At 44.1% G+C, this 22,220-nt stretch overlaps 1 protein-coding gene across 2 annotated transcripts in view; it reads right to left on the bottom strand.

Annotated features, from left to right (window-relative positions):
* Positions 1-22,220, bottom strand: part of eipr1 (EARP complex and GARP complex interacting protein 1) — a 69,983-nt gene that overhangs the window by 24,325 nt on the left and 23,438 nt on the right. For both annotated transcript variants that reach the window (XM_029713820.1, XM_029713821.1), the window contains 3 exons: positions 21,309-21,471; positions 15,140-15,239; positions 11,616-11,752 (listed from right to left, as the gene is read on the bottom strand). In XM_029713820.1, coding sequence (XP_029569680.1) covers positions 11,616-11,752; positions 15,140-15,239; positions 21,309-21,471 — 400 coding nt within the window. The remainder of the gene's footprint in view (positions 1-11,615; positions 11,753-15,139; positions 15,240-21,308; positions 21,472-22,220) is intronic.

The following is a 22,220-nucleotide window of genomic DNA, read 5'->3' as shown; positions in this document are numbered from 1 at the left end:
TTTGCCAATTCTAAATAAATCCATAGTCTATTTAGTAGAGAGGTAGATTATTTCCCATAGCATCCAAGCACGGCTGAGGTGCTCCAGTAATATTGTGAACGTTGCACCATCCTAGCCTTCCTGGGGGCAGCATCAGATGAAAAGGTCATGGATGATTGATTTGACAGACAAAGTTCAGGAGGTTAATGTCAAATAGGCTTAACAAACGCGTCACTCACAGTCGACAACACCTTTGATAAATTGTTAATATCCAACTGCCGAGGGCTGAAGGAAATACGGTAGCCTAAATCATACGAAAAAGGGCAAATCATTTTGTTTTAGATGTGAGCAGTACCAGTGCGCTGTAGTGTCTATATTTCTATCTGGGTGAGATGGCTGTCCTGTCCTGACCTGTCCTGTTTCCCACTGTTATCTGACGCGAGTGTGACCGTTTCAGTCCCTGCTGTGAGTCTCCTCTCAACCCACAGTGTGATGGAGCAAACAGCACTAGCAATCACACTACTGCTAGTCTCTACTCTACCTACTCTCCAACACACGCCTGGATACTGGAGATAAAACACTTCATTCAAAACATTTCAGCTTTAAAAGACCAAGTAGAGGGTAGTGTGGTTGGTAAACAAGTTATACACAACAATATTAAACTGAATGTAAAACATACTATACACACTCACTAAGGCATGCAGAGACACACAGTGCTGTATGCTACTGTACTGTACAGGAAGCTAGAGAGGCCAGTTTGACTGCAGTACTGCACTGCGTTTCTGTATGCATCCTGCGGTGCATGCTGAGGAGGCAGGCCCGGCAGCTATCGTACATCTGACGGTGTGTGTGCGCTGCCCTCTCACTGCGGATTGTGGGTCCAAATTAGGGATGTGACGGTCATGGAGTTATGGATGACGGTTATTGGCCAGCCAAATGACCGCGGTCACTGTAATAACCGTTTGAATAGCAAACCGTCCAAATAGGGTTTAGGAGTGATGAACTGAGAGAACATCCCAAGTGACAGCCCCAGCCAGCAACAGAGCAGAACACACACACACACACACACACACACACACACACACACACACACACACACACACACACACACACACACACACACACACACACACACACACACACACACACACCCTCCAGTGTACCCGTTAGCAAGAGCAGCGCACAGAGCAGAACACACAAAATACACAGAGGAGCACAATACCCGCACATGTCACACGTGACACACACACACACACACACACACACACACACACACACAACGTGCCTGTGTAACTACATCTCCTGTGTCTCCTGTGTATACTGTGTCTTTAAGGCTGCTGGAGGGAGCAGTAGACCCAGCAAACCGGGAACATTCCACAAACATTAGCTACGTTTCCAATTAAGTTCCAGTTCGGGTTTTATCTAACATTAGGATGATAACATCCCATCAAATCTATTTATCAACAATGTTTTAGATGAAATACCTTGTAATGTTCTCCTAACATTCAAGAATGTTGTGCAACAACCACCACAGAACATTCCCCAAAAGTGTGTATGGTTGTATAAAACATGTGCCTGATGTTGCAAGAACGTTCCTATAACACATCTGTTCTTTAAAAGGTTCCCAGAATGTTTCATTAGGTTATGGGAACAGTCTGGTGGAAACATCACAAAAGATATGCTCCCAAAACACCAAAACTGTTCAGTTGTGTAGATGATTCAACAGCACCTCTTCAACCTCAGGAGGCTGAAAAAATTTGGCTTGGCCACTAAAACCCTTACAAACTTTTACAGATGCACAATTGAGAGCATCCTGTCGGGCTGTATCACCATCTGGTACAGCAACTGCACCACCCACAACCGCAGGGCTCTCCAGAGGGTGGTGCAGTCTGCCCAACGCATCACCGGGGGCAAACTACCTGCCCTCCAGGACACCTACAGCACCGGATCATCAAGGACATCAACCACCCGAGCCACGGCCTGTTCATCCCGCTATCATCCAGAAGGCGAGGTCAGTACAGGTGCATCAAAGCTGGGACCAAGAGAGTGAAAAACAGCTTCTATCTCAAGGCCATCAGAATGATAAATAGCCATCACTAGCCGGCTTCCACCCAGTTACGCAACCCTGCACCTTAGATGCTGCTATATATATATATATATATATATATATATATATATATATATACATATATATATATACACACTGCTATATATCCCTATATACTGTACTTGGAATCACTGGCCACTTTAATAATGAATACTAGTCACTAATAATGTTTAAATAATGTTTACATACTGCTTTACTCATCTCATATGTATATACTGTATTCTATTCTACTGTATTTTAGTCAATGCCACTCTGACATTGCTCAATCTAATATTTATATATTTTTTAATTCCATTCTTTTACTTTTAGAGTTCTGTGCAATGTTGTGAAACGTTTTAGATACTACTGCACTGTCAGATACTACTGCACTGTCGGAGCTAGGAACACAAGCATTTTGCTACACCAGCAATAACATCTGCTAAATATGTGTATGTGCCCAATACAATTTGATTTGATTCTACAATGTTTATTTTAGGGTGCAAAAAACATTTTACCTGGCGTTCCAAGAACATTCCAAGAACACATTTTGTCTGATCTTTAAAAGGTTCCCGTGATGTTTCATTGTGTTGTGGTAACATTGTGGGGACATGACAAGAGATATGTTCTCAAAATGCAAGAACTGTCCAGTTGTGCTGACATTCAGATGTTTGTATCAGGGGCACAAAACATTTATTTGATATTGCAAGAACGTTGACAAAACAGCCTGTGAGTCGTTTAAAAGGTTCCCAGAACATTTCATTAGGTTGTGGGAACAGTGTGGGAACATCACAAGATATAAGTTCCCAAAACACACTAAATATGCTCAGCTGTGATGATATTCATACAATGTTTAAGTTAGGTTACACAGGACATGCCCTTCATGCTGTAAGATAGAAATAAGTCAGTTTCTATGACGTTCAAAGCGTATTTGTTTTAGTTTTAACATAATACTCCATTGATGTTCACGCAATATACATGTATATGCTGAATACTTCTGGGGCCCATATTTATAAGGTACCGAAGACTATGAGTGCTGGTCTAGGATCACTTTCTTTTCAGATCATGAAAAATAAGACCATATCAAGCGTCTTTTATTTTTTACAGTTGCTCTAAATTCTGCAATTCTGAACGAAATGGACGAAATAAAGACAACCTCGCTTTTAGTAGAGTATATCTGAGCTTCAACTTCAGTTTTGAAATACAGTTTGAGAATATGTGGGACTGAACCTGCAATGTCTGGAACTGCAGCCAGATAATTAACCCTCTGCGTGGCCTTGTATATTTTTCCTCAGTTAAATATGGTCAATCAGGATACAGAACTCAATTTCTGAGTCATTAAAATGTTCCCATCTTCAAACGCTGTGCACTTTTATGATTTTCTTTCTTCATCATGTGATTTTAGTTGGATATAGCTTCCTTTAAATAACTTGTATTCTAGTGTATTCTTTGTTTTACCATTTCCCAATTTCAAGACACACAGCATATGAAGAGGATGGGAACATTTTAATAACTGTTCTGTGTCCTGATTAAACATATTTGACAACAACAAAACATAACACACAGCCACAGCTATCCCCTGATGGCACAGAGGGTTAATGATCTGGCTAGGGAACCAAACACTGCAAGTTCAAACCCCACATGTGCAGCCTGTCAACATACAAAGTGTAAAAAATATGGTTGTGTTTGTATGTTCAAATGTCCTGTGAATGAAATTGAAATGCCATGTCTCTCTATATCACCTACAATAAAGTTCTCAAATGCGAATTGCCATTACTGTACACCTGGAGAGAAATGTATTCCAATCTGCTTTAAGGAACTACAAATTTGCACACTGAGAATGTTGTGGAAATATTAGGTAAAACTTAAATATAACATGTTCTGAGGACTGCAAAGACAAGGTAAAATTACGTCATTCTTACAACATTAAGAGAATATGCTGTTTAACCTAACTTGAACCTAACAATGTTCCCACCAGAATGTTTCCATAACCTAATGAAACATTCCAGGAACACTTAAAGAATTGATTAAATATGTTCTGGGAACATTCTTGTAACATCAGGTGAATGTTTTTTGCACCCTAAAGGTACGATTGTAGAATCATTCGGAGAACTTTCTGTTTTGGGAACATACACCACAAGACCAAAAGTATGTGGACACCTGCTTGTCAAACATCTCATTCCAAAATCATGGGCATTAATATGGAGTTGGTCCCCCCTTTGCTGCTATAACAGCCTCCACTCTTATGGGAAGGCTTTCCACTAGATGTTGGAACATTGCTGAAGGGACTTGCTTCCATTCAGCCACAAGCGCATTAGTGAGGTCAGGCACTGATGTTGGGCGATTAGGCCTGGCTCGCAGTCGGTGTTCCAATTCATCCCAACGGTGTTTGTTGGGGTTGAGGTCAGGGCTCTGTGAAGGCAAGTCAAGTTCTTCCACACCGATCTCAACAAACAATTTCTGTATGGACCTCGCTTTGTGCATGGGGGCATTGTCATACTGAAACAGGAAAGGGCTTTCCCCAAACTGTTGCCACAAAGTTGGAAGCACATAATCGTCCAGAATGTCAGTGTATGCTGTACCATTAAGATTTCACTTCACTGGAACTAAGGAGCCTAGACCGAACCATGGAAAACATCCCCAGACCATTACTCCTCCTCCACCAAACTTTACAGTTGGCACTATGCATTCGGGCAGGTAGCGTTCTGCTGGCATCCGCCAAACCCAGATTCATCCATCGGACTGCCAGATGGTGAAGCGTGATTCATCACTTCAGAGAACGCATTTCCACTGCTCCAGAGTCCAATGGCGGCAAGCTTTACATTCCTCCAGCTGACGCTTGTCATTGCGCATGGTGATGTTAGGCTTATCCTGACGAACAGTTATTGTGCTGACGTTGCTTCCAGAGGCAGTTTGGAACTCGGTAGTGAGTGTTGCAACCGAGGACAGAAAATGTTTACGTGCTACTGCACTCGGCGGTCCCGTTCTGTGAGCTTGTGTGGCCTACCACTTCACAGATTAGTTGTTGTTGCTCCTAGACGTTTCCACTTCACAAAAACAGTACTTACAGTTGACCTGGGCAGCTCTAGCAGGACAGAAATTTTACCAACTGACTTGTTGGTAAGGTGTGTGGTGGATGAATCAGAATTAGTTGGGTAACATAAGTAATTAAGATGTCTTATCTGCATAATATGCTTATGTGATATACTTGTCCATTAGAATGTATTTCTTTGGACTGGTGTTGGCAGTTGCATTTCTTCCCTCACCTGGGGCTCAGTCACTTGGGGCCCAGAGAGGGGAGAGGTCAGGCTTGTCTTTCACATATCCCTGGTGCTATGCAGAATATCAGAAAGGGAAGAGGACAGGATGGAACATTGTCTTCATATGTGAATGTATCTGTTAAACCATGTGAAGGGATGGCGTGATTAATGGGGAACCAATTACTTGTCTCCACAATGTCTGTGCGCAAGTCACTCCCTCCTTTGGCATTGGGGGGAGGTGTATGGCAGTGTCTGGAACCATTGTATGTCCTCTCCGATGTTGCATTTATCCTGGGCTAGTGTATGACCTAGAGGCTCACTTCCCTCAGTGAGCTTGTCAAGGAGTGGGGTTGAGAAGGGATTTTACTTGAGATTGGAGTATCTAGAGTTAACAATTGATTTATGCCATTGGATGAGTTGGTGTATTTGTGCCATGAAGTACCAGGAACGATATTAGAACCTCGTCTCAGGGACCAAACGGAACGATAATTTATAGCGAATGCTATCTGACTAAGGTACACTCCTTTCTCAATTATAAAGTCCCTTTGTGAAATGTTCCTAATATCTGTGGTTTGTTATGTCGACTAGGGGGGTGGATCTTTGCTATAAAAGATCTCAGTAGCCATTGTTTTATCACTTTCAATGGTTCATTAGAAATGGTGCATCATTGAAAGTCAGTGCTATTGCAAAGCTCTTATTTTATTAAAGATGTAGTTTAAGTATAACTGACTGGTGTGTGAAGTTTTTTTCTCCTCATTTGGTAATACAGAAATGAGCCACCACAGGTGGCATTCTATGACGGTGCCACGTTTAAAGTCACTGAGCTCTTCAGTAAGGCCATTCTACTGCCAATGTTTGTCTATGGAGATTTCATGGCTGTGTGCTCGATTTTATACACCTGTCAGCAACGGCTGTGGCTGAAATAGCCGAATCCACTAATTGGAAGGGGTTTCCACATACTTTTGTATATATAGTGTATATTTTGTGATGCTACCACAATGTTTGCACCAGACTGTTCCCACAACCAAATGAAACATTCTGGGAACCTTTAAAGAATATATGAAATGTGTTCTGAGAACGTTCTTGTAACATCAGGTAAATGTTTTATACAAACATTCTATAATCATCACCACGACTGGACAGTTTTTGTGTCATGAGAACAATTTCTGCAACCTAACGAATGTTCTGGGAACTTTCACAGAACCAATTTTGGTTTGCTGGGGAGAGTGTTCTCCTCTAGAGTCCCTTAGCGGGGCAGAGCGGGCAGGCCGGTTTGGGCTGGCACACAGTGTGACGAGCCAGAGAAGACACCAACTGAGGAGCCACTGGACCGTGTTCACAGACTGCCATCACACAGCTGCCGCACCAACTGGACACTAACACACACACACACACACACACACACACAGTCTCACAAACCCTGTAATACACACACCCACGCACACACATGCACGCACCTAGCTCAAATCCAACACACTCTGCCTGCTCAGAGACTCTGCTCACGCGCACACACTAAGCGCTACTCACACAGACACTGACTCAGCCCTGTGTCCTTGGCTTCCTAAAGGCCCCTGTGTACCCTCAAAGCCCCTGAAGGGTGAATCACACTACTTTTAAGAAGGTATACTGGTTAGGAATAAGAACTAGCTGGAATGTGACTAAAAAGAAAGAATCAAATGCGGGATAATGAGGATAATACTACAGTACTGCAACGGTTTTTACATTTGCATGAAATACATAGTTTCTTTTCTTGGCTATTATCATGTCTCTCCTGTATTTTTCTAATATTTTCTCTCCATCCCTCTATACTTTCTCTCTCCCTCATTCTTGTTCCACCTCTCTCTCTCTCTCTCCAGCACTCTGTCTTTATAGGAACGGTCGAGAGAGAGGTGATTATTATTCCTTTAGCAGTGCCCACACACAGCCTGACCTCAACTCAATATCTCTCTCCCTCTATATCTCTCTCCGTCTCCATCTCTCTCTTTCCCCACCGCACTTGCCACTGCCTCACACCTCAGGGCTGAGCCGGCAGGCAGTACAGATTGTCTACTGTAAAAGACACGCTGTTCATCAGTCATTATACAGGTAATTGCTCAAATAAAGTAAACACCAACATAGTGTCTTAGTAGGGCGTTGGGGCCACCACGAGCCAGAACAACTTCGATGCACCTTGGCATGAATTCTACAAGTGTCTGGAACTCTATTGGAAGGATGCGACACCATTCTTCCACGAGAAATTCCACAATTTGGTGTTTTGTTGGTGGTGGAAACCGCTATCTCAGGCAACATTTCAGAATCTCCCATAAGTGTTAAATTAGGTTGAAATCTGGTGACTGAGATGGCCATCGCATATCGTTTTCATGCTCATCAAACCATTCAGTGGCCAGCCGTGTCCTGTGGATAGAGGCATTGTCATCCTATGGGGGCACAGCCATGTTAGCCAAAAATAATGGACTGCCCAGCATGACCCTAAGCACCCCAGTATTTCTACTTTGCACACTCATCTACTGTCAAATCTACCATTCCAGTGTTTTAATTGATATATTGTATTTACTTCGCCACCATGGCCTATTTATTGCCTTTACCTCCCTTATCTCGCATCTGCTATAAGACCATGGTGCTTGCCTACGGAGCTGTGAGGGGAACGGCACCTCCGTACCTTCAGGCTCTGATCAGGCCCTACACCCAAACAAGGGCACTGCGTTCATCCACCTCTGGCCTGCTGGCCCCCCTACCTCTGCGGAAGCACAGTTCCCGCTCAGCCCAGTCAAAACTGTTCGCTGCTCTGGCACCCCAATGGTGGAACAAGCTCCCTCACGACGCCAGGACAGCGGAGTCAATCACCACCTTCCGGAGACACCTGAAACCCCACCTCTTTAAGGAATACCTGGGATAGGATAAAGTAATCCTTCTACCCCCCCCAAAAAAAGATATAGATGTACTATTGTAAAGTGGTTGTTCCACTGGATATCATAAGGTGAATGCACCAATTTGTAAGTTGCTCTGGATAAGCCTAAATGACGTAAATGTAATGTAATGTAATCTCACCTCATTTGCTCACATTGTATATAGACTTATTTTTCTACTGTATTATTGACTGTATGTTTCTTTTACTCCATGTGTAACTCTGTGTTGTTATATGTGTCGAACTGCTTTGCTTTATCTTGGCCAGGTCGCTGTTGTAAATGAGAACTTGTTCTCAACTTGCCTACCTAGTTAAATAAAGGTGAAATAAATAAATAAATAAAAAATTGCTTAATTAACTAAGGAACCACACCTGTGTGAAGCACCTGCTTTCTATATACTTCGTACCCCTCATTTACTCAAGTGTTTCTTTTATTGGGGAAGTTACCTGGTAAGGACCACATTTAATACTAGAACCCTTTGGTTTCTAATATTAATGACTACAAATTAGAGTTACTATACGAAATAGTTCAGTACTACTGGACTATAAAGAAGTACTTTTGTAGAACATAGTGGCTGAATAATATATGGTTAGTATATTTTTTATTTATTTATTTCACCTTTATTTAACCAGGTAGGCTAGTTGAGAACAAGCTCTCATTTAAAACTGCGACCTGGCCAAGATAAAGCATAGCAGTTCGACACATACAACAACACAGAGTTACACATGGAATAAGCAAACATACAGTCAATAATACAGTAGAAAAAGAAAACAAAAAGTCTATATACAGTGAGTGCAAATGAGGTAGGATAAGGGAGTTAAGGCAATAAATAGGCCATGGTGGTGAAGTAATTACAATATAGCAATTAAACACTGGAATGGTAGATGTGCAGAAGATGAATGTGCAAGTAGAGATACTGGGGTGCAAAGGAGCAAGATAAATAAAGAAATACAGTATGGGGATGAGGTAGTTTGATGGGCTGTTTACAGATTGGCTATGAACAGGTGCAGTGATCTGTGATCTGCTCTGACAGCTGGTGCTTAAAGCTAGTGAGGGAGATATGAGTCTCCAGCTTCAGAGATTTTTGCAGTTCGTTCCAGTCATTGACAGCAGAGAACTGGGAGGAAAGGCGGCCAAAGGATGAATTGGCTTTGGGGGTGACCAGTGAGATATACCTGCTGGAGTGCGTGCTACGAGTGGGTGCTGCTATGGTGACCAGTGAGCTGAGATAAGGCGGGGCTTTACCTAGCAGAGACTTGTAGATGACCTGGAGCCAGTGGGTTTGGCGACGAGAGTGAAGCGAGGGCCAGCCAACGAGAGCGTACAGGTTGCAGTGGTGGGTAGTATATGGGGCTTTGGTGACAAAATGGATGGCACTGTGATAGACTGCATACAATTTGTTGAGTAGAGTGTTGGAGGCTATTTTATTTAAAAAATATATATATATTTTACCTTTTTTACAAGTCAGTTAAGAACAAATTCTTATTTTCAATGACGGCCTAGGAACAGTGGGTTAACTGCCTTGTTCAGGGGCAGAACGACAGATTTGTACCTTGTCAGCTCGGGGATTCGATCTTGCAACCTTTCGGTTACTAGTCCAACGCTCTAACCACGAGGCTACGTTGCCGCCCCGATCCGATCCCCGATCCTCGCCGAAGTCAAGGATCGGGAGGATGGTCAGTTTTACGAGGGTATGTTTGGCAGCATGAGTGAAGGATGCTTTGTTATGAAATAGGAAGCCGAGTCTAGATTTAATTTTGGATTGGAGATGCTTAATGTGAGTCTGGAAGGAGAGTTTACAGTCTAATCAGAAACCTAGGTATTTGTAGCTGTCCACATATTCTAAGTCAGAGCCACCCAGAGTAGTGATGCTGGACGGGCGGGCAGGTGCGGGCAGTGATCGGTTGAAGAGCATGCATTTAGTTTTACTTGCATTTAAGAGCAGTTGGAGGCCACGGAAGGAGAGTTGTATGACATTGAAGCTCATCTGGAGGTTAGTTAACACAGTGTCCAACGAAGGGCCAGAAGTAAACAGAATGGTGTCGTCTGTGTAGAGGTGGATCAGAGAATCACCAGCAGCAAGAGCGACATCATTGATGTATACAGAAAAGAGAGTCGGCCTGAGAATTTAACCCTGTGGCACCCCCATAGAGACTGCCAGAGGTCCGGACAACAGGCCCTCCGATTTGACACACTGAACTCTATCTGAGAAGTAGTTGGTAAACCAGGCGAGGCAATCATTTAAGAAACCAAGGCTGTTGAGTCTGCCAATAAGAATGTGGTGATTGACAGAGTCGAAAGCCTTGGCCAGGTCGATGAATACGGCTGCACAGTAATGTCTCTTATCGTTTAGGACCTTGAGCGTGACTGAGGTGCACCCATGACCAGCTCTGAAACCAGATTGCATAGCGGAGAAGGTACGGTGAGATTCGAAATGGTCGGTAAATCTGTTTGTTAACTTGGCTTTCGAAGACCTTAGAAAGGCAGGGTAGGATAGATATAGGTCTGTTGCAGTTTGGGTCTAGAGTGTCTCCCCCTTTGAAGAGGGGGATGACCTCTGCAGCTTTCTAATCTTTGGGAATCTCAGACGATACGAAAGAGAGGTTGAACAGGCTAGCCAGATTTGAATCGCATTGTACACACTGGCGAGAGCTTTCCGAGCTAAAGGTTAGCTGATGACCGCTAGCAGTGGTTAGCTGATAGCTAATAGCTAGTTAGCTGGCTAGCTTCTATTGGGGAATACCGGTTCGGAGGTGGATAAGAATACTTTAGAAGAGACAGATCCACACCACATTGGGTGAGGCGGGTTGCAGGAGAGTATTTTGAAGTTGAGGTTTAGAAAAGTATAAGAGATATGCAAAGAAAAAATATATATAAAAAGATACATACATGGGACATATACAAGACGAAGAACAAAGATGTCTGACTTATACGCCATCTTGGAACCAGTATATGGTTAACATATGGTTAGTATATGGTTAATATATGTTAGTATATGGTTAGTATATGTTAATATATAGTTAGTATATGGTTAGTATATGGTTAGTATATGGTTAACATATTGTTAGTATATGGTTAACATATGGTTAGTATATGGTTAGTATATGTTAATATATAGTTAGTATATTGTTAACATATGGTTAGTATATGGTTAGTATATGGTTAACATATTGTTAGTATATGGTTAACATATGGTTAGTATATGGTTAGTATATGGCTAATACTATATGGTTAACATATGGTTAGTATATGGATAACATATGGTTAACATATGGTTAGTATATGGTTAACATATGGTTAATACTATATGGTTAACATATGGTTAGTATATGGTTAACATATGGTTAGTATATGGTTAATACAATATGGTTAGTATGTCAGTCTTACCTCATGGTGCGGAGGTCCCAGCCTCTGATGGCTGTGTCGTTGGCTGTGGCCAGCTGGGTACAGTTGTGATGCGGACTCCACTTCCCAGAGGTGAACTTCAGTTGACCTTTACCCTCTAGGGTGGCACTGCTGGAGATCTGGAGTGGCAATACACCTGATCATACACCTGTCAATCATTGGGTATGGCGAGGGAGGCTAAGATAAGGGTAAGAGTTAATGCATTGACGGATCTGTATGGACAGGCCTTCCCTAGTGTGAAGCTGACCTCACCCTCCCTCAGACAGCAAAGTCAATGACAGGTTCAATGACCCCTGAAGGACCTTGTTGCCATTGTGAAGATCTATATACTGTTACTCATGGATCACCAGTTTGACCAGTAAGGACCCTCTGAGTCTGTACTGACATAATCAACAGAGATACAATAATTTCATACATCTGCATCTCTAAAACCCAACCTGTTATCATTACTTAGATAATTACTCTCTCTCGTCTCTCCACACACACACACACACACACACACACACACACACACACACACACACACACACACACACACACAAGTTTCATTATTTTGAGGAGATAGGGAGGAGAGGATAAGGGAGAGGGGGAGAAGAGAAGTGAAGGAGGGGGATGAGATAGGGTAGGGGATAGGAGAGAAAGAGAGGGCGGCTGTCTTCCAGTATAATCTCTCCTGTCTAGCGCGTGGCACATTGGCACAGCCACAACCTCATGCCCTGTCTAGCTCCCAGCTTTGTTAGCGCTAAACACATTAGCAGGCCTAATGACAAAGCATATAAAACACAGGACAGCTACCTTTCGCAATCGCTGTCCAATAAAACAACGCTATCTGCCAAACAGTCACGCAATTAGAGAGGGCGTGAATTGTGTGTGAGTGAACGGCCACGGTGGACAAGGTGTGTGAACGTACCGTGAGCCAATGAAGATGTTCACTCAGTAGCAGCAGTGTTTCTAATTGATCACACACACACAGCTTTAATCTACCCTACACTCAATACAGACAAATCCATGCAGCAGCTGGACAGACAGACAGGCCTGTGATGAACACATCAGCCTGAGAGCCTCTGATAGAGGGAGGGGATGTGGGTAAGGATGGAGGGGGGGTGTAAAGGGATAGAGTGGAGAAGATTAGCATTCTCAACAGCACTGGAAGAATCTGTCTAGGCTGGCAGGCTCCCTCCCTCTCGCTCTACCCTAGTTCTCTCACTTCATCTCTCGCCATCTACTTCTCTCTCATTCCCTCACCCTCTCTTTTTCCTCTGACCCTGCTCTACCCTTCTCTCTCTCTCTCTTTCACCCCTGTGCCCTCGCTCCATTTTTAATGGCTGCCATGCCCAGGGTAGGCTGTGTCACTCAATAGCTCCCTGCTCTGCTGCTCTGCAGCCCAGCCTGACATCAATGTCACTACACGAGGGGACGACGACACACAGAGTGCCTTCCTCTGGGGACGCCGCCACACACATAGAGCAGGAGAGAATGTGTGTGTGAGTGTTCGTCTGTGTCCCTCTGTGAGTGTGCATGTCTGATTGCAACCTCTGGACAAGGCGATTCTTCACAGGTTTACATTATGACACACACATCCACACGCGCACACACACCAATATCAAGTCCTTGGTTGTGTCCTGTTGGGCCTGTGGCCTGGCTGGCCCTGTGCAGATCTCTGTATGAGCACATTAATTACTAATGACTTAGGCCCATTATTCATGAAGCACCTCCCTGCTAAAGTATGCCCAGGCAGCTAGCTGCTAATGGAACATTAGCTGACCAGCCTACACACTACAAAGTACACACACACACACACACACACACACACACACACACACACACACACACACACACACACTTCATCTCCACTATAGAACTATGGACGTTTTAATTGCAGAGGCAGTGGAGTGGAGAATCAGAGGAACAAACCAGTAAATAACAAGGAGGAGACAGGGACGCCTCCTCCTCACCTCACTGCATTAGTGGGGAGGGAACAGCACTGTCAGAGGAGAGAGTTTCTACTAAACAGTATGGCCACAAACTAGTCCTGACTAGACCAACTGTGACAACAATTAGTACTTCGGCCATTCAACTTTGAAACGGGTAAAGTTCAACATACACGGAGTTTACAAAACATGCTTCTTTCCATGACATAGACTGACCAGGTGAAGCCAGGTGAAAGCGATGATCCCTCACTTGTTAAATCCACTTCAATCAGTGTAGATGAAGGGTAGGAGACAGGTCAGAGAAGGATTGAGACAAATGAGGCTGCGTTCCAAACACTTAAACCGACACACCCTATCCCCTCTGCCCTCAAATGAAGTGGACACTTCTGATGACGTATCATGACGTCTGACGAGTGTACACTTGCAGGGCAAGGGGCGAGGGAGGAAGGAATGATTTTTAAATGGACCGCCCTTGGCTGGAAATTTGTCACTCGTTCATCCCGTGATGATTGTGTTTTCAGCCACTGGTAGCTTGTGGGCACTTTATATGCGCTACAGTCAATTATGATTGCATGTCTACTTATATTAAATAGATAATTACTAATATATACCTACTGTATGATAGCTAGCAAATTAATTAGCTAACTAACGTTAGCCTGCCTAGCTGGAACTTTTGAAAAAGGAAAATATTTTATTTCTACAATTTCCAGAACCAAACAAAAACATATTTACTTTTTACGAGACGTGTTTGTGCCGTCATGTGCATTAGTAGCACAATTTCTAAATTATTTGCATTCGTTTTTACCTACACTTGTATGTTGACTTCTCCATTGATGTTGTTTTTAAGTTTTCACAGACTTTTCTTAGCGGCTGTACAATCGTCACGAATTGAATTATGGGGTGTTTCCGGTCCCGAAGTGAACATAATTGTACACTCGCAAACTCGACTAAAAACGTTGGCCGAGGGGCTTACGTTACAAACTTCCCTTGCTTGGCTAATCATTTGGACCGTCCTCCAAGATGGTGACGGGGATTCCCCCAAGGGCAAAAGGCGAGGGTGAGTGGACGAGGGTGTGTCTTTTATAAGTTTGAACCGCAGAGATATGGATTGTGTATGTGTGCCATTCAGACGCTGAACGGGCAAGGGTATGGTAGTAGGTGGAGGGGGAGGGTGCAGCTCAATATTAGGAAGGTGTTCCTAATATGTGGTATACTCAATGTATATCTAGCTTGCATGGGGGTCGTTAAAACAGCAAACGGTTTACTTGACACGTGTGAACTATTTTAGGTGGCTCAACAGCAGAAGAGAATTGGGGCATCAGTGAACCAGCTCTGAAAGTCCACAAGAACACCCACAGGAGCCACTGCTCTGGACACTAAAGCTAGCCCAGATACAGTGTGTTTCAGTAAGGAATCATGTGATCTTGGTGAGGCAAGCAGAGTACACCCCTAGCCAGTTCTTATAACACCGTTGTTGGGAAGGGAGGGCAAGATAAGACCGGTCTGATATCGTGGTTATCAAATAATGAGCATGGGGTATGGGAAGACGTATGGTGGTGTGTGTGTGTGTCTCACCGTGGCCTGGGTAGAGCTCTCCGTCAAGTCCCAGAGCAGAGCGTGGTTATCAGCCAGAGAGATCACACGCTTCCCATCTCCCATGGGCTCCCACAGGACACTGCAGCAGCGAGAGAGAGAGAGAGAGAGAGAGAGAGAGAGAGAGAGAGAGAGAGAGACAGCGAGACGGAGAGAAAGAGAGCGAGGGGAGAGAGTTAGTTCACATGACACACACATCAGTGCGAGAAAAAAAAAGGTAAACGCTCTTCTACACAACCACAGTACAACGCGCACACACATCCAATGGCGGCAGTTTATTACGAAAGTTTATTACCATGGTATGTAGTCAAATGACCACTATGTAGTATTTACTGCGTGTGACACATACACAGTGCATGATAAGAGCTGCCTGTGTCTGCTATAGACTGATGTCATTAGTTCTAGTGGTGATAAATGAGACTGGCCCATCTCCTCTGAGTCATTCATCAGTGTGGAGCAACACAACATGAAGCCTCCACTGTGCTGTGTGTGGGGGAGAGATAAAGGGACTGAAGGAGGCGGAGGGAGGGACAAAGTTACAGTCTTCCTCAGGATTTCATCCAACTCCGTCATTTGCATATCTTGTGAGGGGAGAGCGGGACAGGGGGAGAGAGAGGAAGAAAGGGAACAGAGAAGAGGAGTTTATGGAAGTTGTAAATCCAGGGACGATGGGGGACAGTTTTTACTGCCCTCCCAAGGTGCTGGGAGTCACACACACACACACACACACACACACACACACACACACACACACACACACACACACACACACACACACACACACACACACACACACACACACACACCACACACACACACACTTTCAGTGTAGGAAGCAGCACTGTCTGTCCTTCTCTTACCTGTCGCTCTCTTTCTTTCTCTCCTCTCTCTTTGTCTGTCATTCATTTATTCCATAAAAACAGCTCCAATCTGAAGTCAATATATTCACCACCCCCAGATTTATAAAAGTAGCCCTCCCAATAGTATTAATTAATTCATAAAAGAGAGAGAGAAATATCCTCTTCCCCTTTATGGCAACAGCCAGCCGCTCTTATTAAAGAAAATAAGTTAGTATATGGTATATAGTATATGTGCATTTGACCTTGAGCTCTGCGGCGGCTTGGCATCCTGGTAGGGACTGAATATGTAAATACACGGAGGACTGCCAGGGAGGGGAGCTTTACAGGCCCATATATCTCAGACAGTCCTGGGTGAGACACCCGCCTCCGTCCTTCTCATCAAACTGTTTCTCCGTCTGCTTTGTATTCAGATGAGTTTAATTCAATAGCAACATATGCACACGCTCATGGTATTGGGGGGAAAATCAGATTGGGCTGCTTTGGGGAATAGAGACAAAACAGATAAATCCGGTTGGCTTGGCTACAGAGTTACAGTGAGGGATCAGCTCAATAGAGCTATACAGTGTCTTCGGAAAGTATTCAGACCCCTTGACTTTTTCCACATTTTGTTAGGTTACAGACTTATTCTAAAATTGATGAAATCGTTTTTTCCCTTCATCAACCTACACACAATACCCCATAATGACAAAGATAAAACTGTTTTTTTTTTTTTTTGGGGGGGGGGGGGGGGAGTTTCTCCCATTCTTCTCTGCAGATGTTCTCAAGCTCTGTCAGGTTGGATGGGGAGCGTCACTGCACAACTATTTTCCGGTCTCTCCAGAGATGTTCGATCGGGTTCAAGTCGGGGCTCTGGCTGGGCAACAAGGACATTCAGAGACTTGTTCCGAAGGCACTCCTGCATTGTCTTGGCTGTGTGCTTAAGGTCGTTGTCCTGTTGGAAGGTGAACCTTCGTCCCCAGTCTGATGTCCTGAGCGCTCTGGAGCAGGTTTTCATCAAGGATCTCTCTGTAAATTGCTCCATTCATCTTTGCCTCAATCCTGACTTCCAGTCCCTGCCCCTGAAAAATATCCCCACAGCATGATGCTGCCACCACCATACTTCACCGTAGGGATGGTGCCAGGTTTCCTCTAGACGTGACGCTTGGAATACAGTCCAGCTCTAGGAAGAGTCTTGGTGGTTACAAAATTCTTCCATTTAAGAATGATGGAGGCCACTATGTTCTTGTGGACCTTCAATGCTGCATAAATGTTTGGGTGCCCTTCCCCAGATCTATGCCTGGACACAATCCTGTCTTGGAGCTCAACAGACAATTCCTTTGACCTCATGGCTTGGTTTTTGCTCTGACATGCACTGTCAACTGTGGGACCTTATATACAGTCGTGGCCAAAAGTTTTGAGAATGACACAAATATTAATTTCCACAAAGTTTGCTGCTTCAGTGTCTTAAGATATTTTTGTCAGATGTTACTATGGAGTACTGAAGTATAATTACAAGCATTTCATAAGTGTCAAAGGCTTTTATTGACAATTACATGAAGTTGATTTAAAGAGTCAATATTTGCAGTGTTGACCCTTCTTTTTCAAGACCTCTGCAATCTGCCCTGGCATGCTATCAATTAACTTCTGGGCCACATCCTGACTGATGGAAGCCCATTCTTGCATAATCAATGCTTGGAGTTTGTCAGAATTTGTGGGTTTTTGTTTGTCCACCCGCCTCTTGAGGATTGACCACAAGTTCTCAATGGGATTAAGGTCTGGGGAGTTTCCTGGCCATGCACCCAAAATATTGATTTTTTGTTCCCCCGAGCCACTTAGTTATCACTTTTGCCTTATGGCAAGGTGCTCCATCATGCTGGAAAAGGCATTGTTCATCACCAAACTGTTCCTGGATGGTTGGGAGAAGTTGCTCTCGGAGCATGTGTTGGTACCATTCTTTATTCATGGCTGTGTTCTTAGGCAAAATTGTGAGTGAGCCCACTCCCTTGGCTGAGAAGCAATCCCACACATGAATGGTCTCAGGATGCTTTACTGTTGGCATGACACAGGACTGATGGTAGCGCTCACCTTGTCTTCTCCGGACAAGCTTTTTTCCTGATGCCCCAAGCAATCGGAAAGGGGATTCATCAGAGAAAAATGACTTTACCCCAGTCCTCAGCAGTCCAATCCCTGTACCTTTTGCAGAATATCAGTCTGTCCCTGATGATTTTTTCCTGGAGAAAAGTGGCTTCTTTGCTGCCCTTGACACAGGCCATCCTCCAAAAGTCTTTGCCTCACTGTGCGTGCAGATGCACTCACACCTGCCTGCTGCCATTCCTGAGCAAGCTCTGTACTGGTGGTGCCCTGATCCCGCAGCTGAATCAACTTTAGGAGACGGTCCTGGCGCTTGCTGGACTTTCTTGGGCGCCCTGAAGCCTTCTCTCCTTGAAGTTCTTGATGATCCGATAAATGGTTGATTTAGGTGGAATCTTACTGGCAGCAATATCCTTGCCTGTGAAGCCCTTTTGTGCAAAGCAATCCTTGCAGGTAACCATGGTTGACAGAGGAAGAACAATGATTCCAAGCACCACCCTCCTTTTGAAGCTTCCAGTCTGTTATTCGAACTCAATCAGCATGACAGAGTGATCTCCAGCCTTGTCCTCGTCAACACTCACACCTGTGTTAACGAGAGAATCACTGACATGTCAGCTGGTCCTTTTGTGGCAGGGCTGAAATGCACTGGAAATGTTTTTGGGGGATTCAGTTCATTTGCATGGCAAAGACGGACTTTGCAATTAATTGCAATTCATCTGATGACTCTTCATAACATTCTGGAGTATATGCAAATTGCCATCATACAAACTGAGGCAGTAGACTTTGTGAAAATCTCAAAACTTTTGGCCACGACTGTAGACAGGTGTGTGCCTTTCCAAATCATGTCCAATAAATTGAATTTACCACAGGTGGACTCACATCAAGTTGTAGAAACCTCTCAAGGATGATCAATGGAAGCAGGATGCACCTGAGCTCAATTTCGAGTCTCATAGCAAAGGGTCTGAATACTTATGTAAATAAGGTATCTGATTTTTGTTTTCAATACATTTGCTAAAATTAAAAAAAAATAATAATAATGTTTTCCCTTTGTCATTATGGGGTATTGTGTGTAGTTTGCTGAGGAAATTGTTTTATTTAATCAATTATAGAATAAGGATGTAACGTTAAAAAAAGTGGAAAAAGTCAAGGGGTCTGAATACTTTCCGAAGGCACTGTAGATCCAAGGCAAGGCCTGGGAAAGACACAGTGGAGGAGAGAGAGATAGAAAAGAGAAGGGTGGGAGAGAGAGAGAGAAAAGGGAGAGAGACAGAGATGGGAACAGAGATAGTAGAAGAGGGAGAGAGATTGAAGAGAGAAAGGGAGATAAGGAACTAAGAAGGACAAAATATGGGCAATTTAAAAAGTGTGTGTGTGCAGGCGCGTGCGTGTGTAGAGACAGGATTAATCAGCCAAGCAGAGTTAATGTGTCCAATTGAAAGTGTGTTAGAATACTGGTCTCCACGGCCCCTAACAGTACTGACAGTATTGACTGGCTTGCATATGACTGTGTGGCTGCCTGAGATCCCATCGGGCTAACATTGATTGACTAAAAGTCCCTTTGAGTGCAAATCATACTCTGTGCACTGTGATCACCAGCCCCCGCCGCCCAAACACACATACAGGCATACACACACCCCTGTACACAAAGGCTACACAAACATGCTCAGACACACACACTTACCCCCCCTCCCGTCACACCCTCCCGTGAAAAAATAAAACAGTGTGCCTGTTGAGCTTTATGATTCCTCATGGTGCCCAGCCAAGCTATGATTAGTCCTAATCGCTCAATGGGAATTGATTCCTGAGCCTGGTGCTGCTCCAAATCGAAATGAGGCGCTTGGCTCCCCAAAGCAAAGGGAAAGAAATGTAGCCATGCCAGAGTTTGTGGGTCTGTTACTTCATTCCAGCCACGCTTCACAACACGACACTAGCCCAAATGTTAGTCCAGCAAGACTGAGGAGGGACTGAGGTACGGCCATAAAAGGCATAAAGGACGTACATACCTACAGGAAGGAAGGTAATAAGTGATCTGAAACCACTCACTCTCATACAGTACATTAAAAACAGCTTCCTGTGCTCTTTCTTAGTCTATTTCTCCTTGAAATACACTACATCAGGCAGTATATCCTCACCGCTGAGAGCCCTGTTGATAATATACAGTATGTACATACAGACACTCTCATGTACTCCTTCTCTCACACACTTAAACAAGCACATAGTCGCACACACACAAACACACCCTCTGCTGGTTGCTGTGCTCCTGCCAGCGTAGTCAGAGACGGCGGGGGTTGCAGCCTGAAAGAGATGGACGAGGTGGGCACCAAACCAAAGCCATCCATCTCTCAGAGCCAATACAACAAAGCGAAGGCTGCAAGACTCACAGAACACACACACAGACACACTATCATGCCCTTGAGAGTGTTGCAGCTCTGGAGGTGTCAGAATGGCAGACAGCAGAACCATCAATCTCCACCACAGAGCCCCACCTCACTCACCCAACTGAAGGCTTTTGCACAAACACACATGCACAAAATAAATTGCAGCCTCTAAAATATATTTTTTTAAATACTGCTCAGGGAAGTTTCTTAAAATGGAAATGGGGAATTTAATTTGGAATGCCAAAATGCAATCTTCCTTCCAAAGGGATGAGGCAGCTACTGAAGTCTAAAAAGGGACGAGTATTGATGTTATTTTCCTGCACCATAAATGGATGGTGAATATAGTGTATACAGCTACATATAAGACAACGGCCTGAGCAGTGGCTGAGCCCTGGGATATGTAGGTCACTCAACACTTCACAACATAGTATTGTAAAGTATAGACCAGGATACACTTCAGTAGTACATGAGAGAGAGCGAGACGGGGCAAGTGACAGAGGGAGATAACAACGAGATGAAGAGGGAGAATGAGAGATAGAAAGATTTAAAGATAGAGGAAGATAAGCGGGTATAGGGGTATAAATGGTGAGAGGCAGGACCATAGATTTAGAAAGACAAAATACACAGAGATAGAGTCAAATGGAGAAGGGGAGAGAGACAGAGGGGGAGAAGGAGAGAAGACGAGATAGAGGAACAGAGAACGAGGGGAAATAGAGGGGAAAAAGAACACAGGAGAAAAAGTATCGAAACGGGATCGTGGAAACCCTATAGTTTCAGGGTTGAATAGATATGACTGTGTTGTATACAGTATTGTAGTTGTAGGCGACAGTCAGAGCAGCCTACCTGGAGGCGTTGCCATGGGCGCTGTTGTCAAGGTGACAGAGGAGTTCCAGGTTCTGGGGGTTGTGGGAGTTGTGGGGGTCGTCTGGGGACTCGTGGCTCCCTGACTCCCACTCTGGGGGCATCCTCCATACAGCCCCACACGTCACTACGCGACTCTCACTGGCTGCAGTGGACAGGAGACAAAGTCAGTGTTAGACACCTGAGGTGGGTGGGGACTCACTCATAATATGGATTTGAGAATGAAAACCAGAATGTATAGTGGTACAGAGGGAGCAGGTCTGTGGGACCGCATCAGGGACCAGGTTACGAAGGTTCAAAAAACCTGATGCAGCTAGATCCCTGTAGGTGCTTTCATTCAAATACATTTCCTTAGTGTCCTGTGATATACGTAAGGAATCATCAACCTGTGCATTCTATGGAAAATAATCCATGACGTGGTAGGTAGGTGTTGCACGACGCGCTAGCGGAGTGGCACTAACCTTCGACGGAGTTTCATTATTTTCCAGAGAAAGCATAGAGCCCAGAGTTAATTATCACAGAAGCCATGGGGTATAATTTAACGGATATTCCGCTAGAAATGTACTGCTAGAAATGTGTTCAATATCCACTGAAGTAGCTAGCAAGTTTACTATATTGAACAAAAATATAAAACGCAACATGTAAAGCGTTGGTCCCATGTTTCATGAGCTGAAATAAAAGATCCCAGAAACGTTCCATATGCACATAAAGCTTAATTTGTTTCCATCCCTTGTTAGTCTGCAATTCTCCTTTGCCAAGATAATCCATCCACCTGACAGCTGCTTAAACAGCATGATCATTACACAGGTGCACCTTGTGCTGGGGACAACAAAAGGCTACTCTAAAATGTGTAGTTTTGTCACACAACAATACCACAGATGTCTCACGTTTTGA

This window comes from Salmo trutta, chromosome 25 (genome assembly GCF_901001165.1).
Source record: "Salmo trutta chromosome 25, fSalTru1.1, whole genome shotgun sequence".
Classification (NCBI taxonomy): Eukaryota; Metazoa; Chordata; class Actinopteri; order Salmoniformes; family Salmonidae; genus Salmo; species Salmo trutta.
The sequence above is the reverse complement of the archived record's forward strand: the minus strand, read 5'-3'. Positions and strand labels throughout refer to the sequence as shown.